This window comes from Anoplophora glabripennis, unplaced genomic scaffold, assembly GCF_000390285.2.
Source record: "Anoplophora glabripennis isolate ALB-LARVAE unplaced genomic scaffold, Agla_2.0 scaffold233, whole genome shotgun sequence".
Taxonomy (NCBI): domain Eukaryota; kingdom Metazoa; phylum Arthropoda; class Insecta; order Coleoptera; family Cerambycidae; genus Anoplophora; species Anoplophora glabripennis.
Genome location: NW_019416413.1, coordinates 467059 through 474462, shown reverse-complemented (window position 1 = coordinate 474462; position 7404 = coordinate 467059). Strand labels below are relative to the sequence as shown.

Here is a 7404-nt window from a genome sequence, read left to right as displayed (position 1 = left end):
AACAAATTAGCGTATTTCGGATATTACGTGGGTTGGAAAAGGCCAATTTTGATGCGGTAGAGCCCATTCTTCTTCTGATTAGTTGTACCTTAACTTTGGGAGACTCCCACCGATCTTCATTTGTTTATTGATTTTTATTCGATCATTAAGAGCAAATTAGGCAATCGGACTGGGAGAGGGGGATTTTCACGCGGTAATCGACGCTCTTCTCGTACTTGGATTACAAGGTGATCCAGAACCACTAAGGGCCACTAAGGGCAGACTGATTTTCATTTGTTCATTGATCTTCAATGAATTAGTATATACAAATTCGGGCTGTTATCTGTGAGCTGGACGAGAAAAGTCTGATTTTTATGGAATAAGTCACTTTGATCATCATCCGGGATATTCCAAAACCGTTAAGGTCCGAATGATCTTCATTTGTTTCTTTTTACTAATTAATCATTATAAAAAAATTACACGTGCAATCTGTAACTAAGACTTAGAATGGATAATTTTTAATCAAAGAGAAGTGGATAACATTTATTCATAATGATTCATGTTCTATATGGTCTTCAGCTTTTTGAGAATTCACTTCCTGCATTAGGGTCTTGAACTTTCTATATAAAACCACGTTCATCCCGTCCAAATCGGCTAGTCCTACTCCCGACCGCAGATATCACGTCTAATTTGTTTATAACAATCAAATAAAAACCGATAAACAAATGAAGATCGGTGGGGGTCCTTTACAGTTAAAGTACAACTAATAAGAAGAAGAATGAGCTTTACCGCATCAAGATTGGCCGTTTCCACCCCACGTAATATCCGAAATACGATTATTTGTTAATAATAATTGATTATTTATAAATAAACAAATTAGCGCCGCATGAGACGTTGTAGACTTTGATGTACATGCAATTACGAAGAGAACGCACTTTGTCCCATCAAAATCGAACCTTCTTTATGCAATTCCGAGGTTGGGCCCTATTTTCGTCTAATTTTTCTGGACTAAAGTTATCTATTCCTTTGAAAGAAAATATGGAAATGTATTTTAAAAAAACTTTCTGTAGGCACTCCTTTCCAATTTTGAATTATTTACTTATAATTAATTATGATTTTGCAAGAACGTAGAGAAAGTATGTCTAAATTTACATATTTGCTATGTTTTGGCTTTAATAGTTCTTAATTATTAGATATCTACATTTCATTGATAACAGTTTGGAGCAACACTATCTGTTATTCAAATTAAAAATAATAATTTAATTTGGCGAAATATTACATGACGTGTACAAGTTGCCTACTGGATATAAAATTCCTTAGTGGTTAGACTACTGCTTCCTCGATAAAATCTATAAATATTGTGTTGTAAATATTTATTTCTTTCGCAACATGCGTTGCGGGAGTATATTGCACTTTACTCTTATTTATTTGTAGAAATATACACCCTCACTTTGACATTGTTGTTATTATGTAGATACTTAAAATTAAAAAGAAAAATGATTTCTGTACAATATTCTATTTGTTTATTTATTTATATACCTAATTCGAATTGGTTTCTCATAGGGTATTTGTTGAATTTCATGAAGAGTCAATTAGTTTATGAGTTACAAAGAAAAAACAAACTTAAAGATCTAAACAGCCCGTTGTATCTCAAAAGCATGTTCAAATAATTTGTCGAAAATGCTCCATTCCCGAGATATAATAGGGGGTTACGGATGAAAAAATAAAATTATTCTCAGGCATATTAAGAACATGTTCAATGTTTTTTCAATATAAATGGTATGCTTTTTGCATATAGCTAAAACGAATGGTTTCCGAGAAAAATTTATTTCAATTTTCTGCTGCAGTAGTGAACTATCGAATACTTGGGGGTATTCCAATTTAATTAAATCTATTTTTTTGCTAAATGGAGTAGATTGATTATTTTTTACAATTTAGACCAATTTACCTCTTCTCAAAAGTCAGCCCATAATGACATAAGTTTGTAGTTCCCGAACTACATATTCCAGATATTAACACTTTCATAATAACAAAAAATTGAATTTAGTTATAAATTCAGAAAAACTTCAGTGCTACCGTACCCGTAAATACTCTGATTATTGTAGTAGAAAAATAGAATTGGCTTTCTCAGGAACCATACATGTTAGCGCTATGCAACATGTAGCTGCTTTAAACAGTTGTCCCAACATTTATTTTTCATAAAAGGGCTTCGATAATAATGCTTGCGCGTCACTGGCTTTTTGTATGTCCATGAAATTGTACATAGTGATAAAGGTCCATGTTAGTACCTTCCATGTCAAATTAGAAAAATATTGTGTAACGGGAATACGAGATAGGCCTGAAAGTAGTTGTAATGTTCTCAAATTTAACTTAATTTATCTCGGAAACGAAGCATTTGATATTTGGTTCATTAGTAACTGAACATCCTATATAGATGAACGGAAATATTTTCATTTATTTTAAAAGTTTAGATATTTAGATTCAAAATACGATGGCAGTGCCTAGTTTCGAATTTCATTATTTTATATGAAAAAACCCGCGTTCAGGGTCTAACCTTTAGAGAACTACACACTATTCCATGTTTTTTTTAATATCTTACTATGGAGAAATGATTTTACGTATCGATATTTATAGAAATATAATATCCAAAAATTGTTGTTATAATGCGTAGTTTCTATAATGTAGAATTTTGTTTTTGTAAAATTTCACGTTGTTGACATAGGAAATGAAATGTTATTTCCAGAAATACCTATTCCTAAATAGATTAAATTTATAGATTCGTAAATAAATACATGTCTTTGGTTTAAAGTGTCACATTAAAGTAAAATTGCTTTATACTTTTCGAAATTACTAAAGTAAATAACATTTAAAATTATTTGCTAATAATGCCTGTAGGAGTAGTTTTATGATGTCATTAATATTGAAACTCTTAAAGATGTTAATGGTGTTGCAGTGATCATTTTAGTACCTAGTAAAACCATGGGAATTAACTCATCGTTGAAGATTATCAGTAACTGATTTCGTTTAATGTTTATGAAATGGGCTTTAATAATTGTTTAAAATATGTACACGTTCATAGTAACGTATTCATAAACAAATGTTAAGATTTATAAATAATAAACCAAAACTGAAATTTTATTTAATTCAAACGAAATAATGTATGTGTTAATACTTCTTTGTTTCTTTTAAAGGTTTGTTGAAGAGGTATTCTGGTCCAGCGTGGTCGTTTCTCTGCCGAGTGTATGGTCCTCTGGACAAGTGTGAGAGGATGTTTATGAAGATGTCTAATATCTCCAACCTGACAACACAGGTAAGAACTGGTCATATGACAGTTTACGAGTTTTTACAAAGAAAAACATGTTTTCAGTTGGTGTTCTTCATGATGTGTGACAGAGTTTTGCTGTGCAGTTTTGGAGGTGGCAACTGCCCCCAAAAGAAAATAACTGGACTGTATTCACTGATGTTCTACAACGTTATCGCTTATTGCACCAGTTACATCAAAGAGCTCATAGAGAAAGAGGACTGGTCTGTTACAGTTAGAATGACACAGCACAGCAATTTAAAACATGTAGCAATGACTGCCACCAAGATAGTACTGGAATGGACCAAAGCCATAACTTTCATTATAACTGTCACATTCATGCTGCTTGTATTTGGATTGGAACAAGGACTAGAGCACTATCAACCTACAGCCTTGTACACATTTGTAACTTGGACGTACTACATGTGCACTGAAAAAGTTTTTGTGGACCTGTTTCTACCGCTCCTACTTTGTTTAAAACTCAAATCCCTTGAAGCTTTGGAACCTTTGTATGCACCAGTGTTTTTGAGATACTACACCGTTACACTAGCAGCCTTCCTGGTGATGTTTCTAACTTTCTACGGTCAAGTAAGATTCACATTCATAGCGTTCTATTTGACAGTGTATTTGAAAGTTAAAGACATGGTTCTAAATTGTTTAAAGAAACTGAGAGACGAGCAAGCAGTGTTGGGGCAATTCAGATATGCTACAGAGGAAGAAATATTAAACTGGGACGACGTGTGTGCAGTATGCTTAAGTCCAATGGAGAGGGCGAGAATCACACCTTGTCAACATCTTTTCCATGCTAATTGCTTAAGGCAATGTCTAAACACCTCTTCGAATTGTCCCATTTGTAAAAGAGAATATACTTTCGTTCACTAGCATCTCGAAAATCAGTCAGTGATTATGTCAGTCTGTTTATAACACAAAGGACCTTTGTCAAATTGTTTTCGAATAACTGCCGTTCTAAAATACATTGACCTACATTTACGAATACATCGCATCATCCATTTAACTAGTGGTAGTGTAACAGCACGATTTCTGTAACAAACACGAAGGATTAAGGAGGTTAATTTGGTAATAAGGGCACTGACGAGGAGCAGAGCATGTGTCTAAACTGGTACGAGATACGAAGCACATCTACAGTCTTATTAAAATGCTTGGCATAAAAATTACTTAGAGCTAACGAACGAACTATGAAAAGAGTCAGTTTTTGAAAATCCTTTCTGCTTTTTTCAATCAATTAATAAAAACGTGGAATGAATCATATTTCAAAATCCGTTGATATAGATCAATATAAATATGTAAGCCAAATTGAAGTAGGATATAGGAAATATAAAAGATTTTTATAGGCATAGGCTAAAAAATGTTTAATAAAAAACACGATGATGAAGGTATGCTTCTAAAAAAAAATATAAAGTGACTATAAAATAAAATATGAAATCCAAATGAAATAAATCACTAGATACAGAATACAATAATGACATGTAGGAATAATATTTTTCTCCTTCATAGTGGTGGAAATATAGTCGATGATTTTTTTCATGTAAAAAATGCGTGCCCCAATTTTGGAAAAATAAATAATATGTGTTTTCATACAGTACAGTAAACAGACTTACTGCGTGTTAGAATTCACTAGTGTAGTATTTAAGTCTCAATGAATTTGGAAGCCTACAAAAGAAGTAGGTATACTTCTAGTCGGAGAGAAGAATTTAACAACAATGTTCTTATTAAATTTCCTTATATAGGGTGTTCCACCTAACAGGGATTCTCCTGTAACTCTGTAACTGTAAGATTTATAAAAAAATTGGTTCTAATAAAAGCTATTACATAGCTACTTTTTCGGACATTAGAAAGGTACCTGATTTTTCTGGAAAATTGTTAAAGATAATATGGACAACCTTATACCGTCGAAAGGGCATTCAATTTTGCATTTATCCATTACAATTAATATAAAAAAAAAGTTTTTCAACTCGTAAGATTATTAAATGTAGGTCTCAGTATTTCCGAGTCTGAATAACGTACACTTTTTGCTCATAGATGACAAGATAGAGTAATTTATGCCAAACCGAACTGTGGAAACTGCAGGTTTTTAACTCTTATGGTTTAGACGTTATCTAGCCTCATTTAGCTGAAATTGTGATTTTTTTCAAAAATAACTGATTATCTCGAAAACGGTAAGTTTTAAACACCACGTACATTTAATAAACTCTACCCAATGTTAAGCAAGGAATTCGAAAGTGCAATAATATACAGTTAATTTGAAATAACAAAGTTATGTAGCGACCACGCGAAATGGAACAACCTGTAAAGCTAAAAATATTTTCTTTACATGGCCCACATGATTCCAGGCAACTTCATCAAATCATTATTTTATAAATTTTACAGTTGCAGAGTTACAGAAGAATCCCTCTTAGGTGGTACACCTTGTATGCACTGGTATAATATACCAACAAAATTTAAAAACAATTCATGGCAACTCCGATTTAGAAAAACATCTCTTTAATGTGCATGGAAATTTATAAGTATTGTTATTTTTCTGGAGAATGGTGGGAATTATCGGAATTAAGAAAAAAAACGTATAATTTTTCCGAAAGCACCTCAAGCAAATTTTTTTTTCATAAACAGTCTTTCGATTTCCATATACATCTCCACCACCATACGGAACGAAAAAGGTATTTCTCAATGAGATTATTTAATTATCTAAAGACCTATGTCGAGTTAATTAAATAATAATTATTATTATTACCGTCTATCCTTTTTACTATACAAATACAAATATCTTCGAGGTCTTACCTATAGAAAAGTTTTTCCTGAAAATGGCATTTGTATCTCCTGGTCCAAAGTGGCTAGATATTTTAAAATCACTATACCTAATATTAATTGACAATAAGAGCCTTTAAAGCTGCCTAATATGATTACAATATTANAATAATATTTCAATTTTCTACTTCTGTGTAACCCATATTAATTAAATAATAATATAAACTATCAAACAATAACAATGTTATCATGACATTACTACCTGTCACTGTCACGACCTACCATATAACATTGTCCATGAGTAATTGGCCGCACACGCTCTAATTAGTGAGATTAAGTTAAAATACCTATAGGTACGCATTTTGGACTATATCAGTGTCCGATATGACAAAATATATTACAACTAAATCTAAATCCTTACGTAATTGGGAAAAAGGCAGAAATGCCTGAAAGATGTCTTATTTTCTTAATAAAAAAACATCTTTTTGTTTTTTAATATTATCTCGCTTATTGTTAGAGACGGACACAACAAACTCTATATGACTATGATCGACAAGGAACGTTCTATCCAAATATGTAAAAATATACAGGGTGTTCCATTTAAATTAACAAAGTTAATATCCGCGGCCAATTTGTTTGAACTTCATTTGTTTTTCTACTATCATTTTCGAAAACCTCATAAAAAATCGTGCAACTTTTGTATTTCTTATTTTTTTATCTCTTAAAATAAAAAAGTTAAAGGGGGAGTCAAAATATAGTGAACTACTACTCATACTAATAGAGTGAAAATTTCACTCAATCGGGTGTGAACATAAATTGATACATTATTGAGTAAAATTGAGTGAAGTTAGGGTAAAATTTTTTTACAGTGTATATCCTGATAATTAAAATAATTTCCCGTAATTCAAAACGAAATAATTATAAGTATTGCATCAGTAGCACCAGAGAAATATCAAAATATTGATTTAATAGTTTTCAGAAATATGTGTTTGATTTCGATAGTTGTATGTTATACAGGGATGACCAAAAGTACGGAATAAAATTCATATCTTTTGAATGAGTTAATTTTTTTTAAAACGCCGAAACACGTTAACTGATTTTGATTTTTTCCCATCTTTCGGTTATATAATAATTAATTTTTCTTCAACCCCCTAATCCTTAGCTACCCCTACTTTTTTTTTCAAATGGAAACATAAGGCATGAGGAGGCTCGTTGAAAAGCTTATAGAAAACCGAATCCAGCCATACCAAATAAACAAGTTTTATTTTTTCAATAGCAAGTTTTTTTTCATTTAGAAATTGAAACAACTAGATAATTTACAAAAATAAACTCAATGTCGCAAATGCTGAAAATGTCCTCCA

At 31.7% G+C, this 7404-nt stretch overlaps 1 protein-coding gene across 1 annotated transcript in view; it reads left to right on the top strand.

Annotated features, from left to right (window-relative positions):
- The window catches only part of LOC108908511, a 32916-nt gene extending 27822 nt beyond the window's left edge, over positions 1–5094 (top strand). The window contains exons 3-4 of the mRNA XM_018712567.1: positions 3171–3289; positions 3347–5094. Coding sequence (XP_018568083.1) covers positions 3171–3289; positions 3347–4162 — 935 coding nt within the window. The 3' untranslated portion in view covers positions 4163–5094. The remainder of the gene's footprint in view (positions 1–3170; positions 3290–3346) is intronic.
- The last annotated feature ends 2310 nt before the right edge of the window (positions 5095–7404 follow it).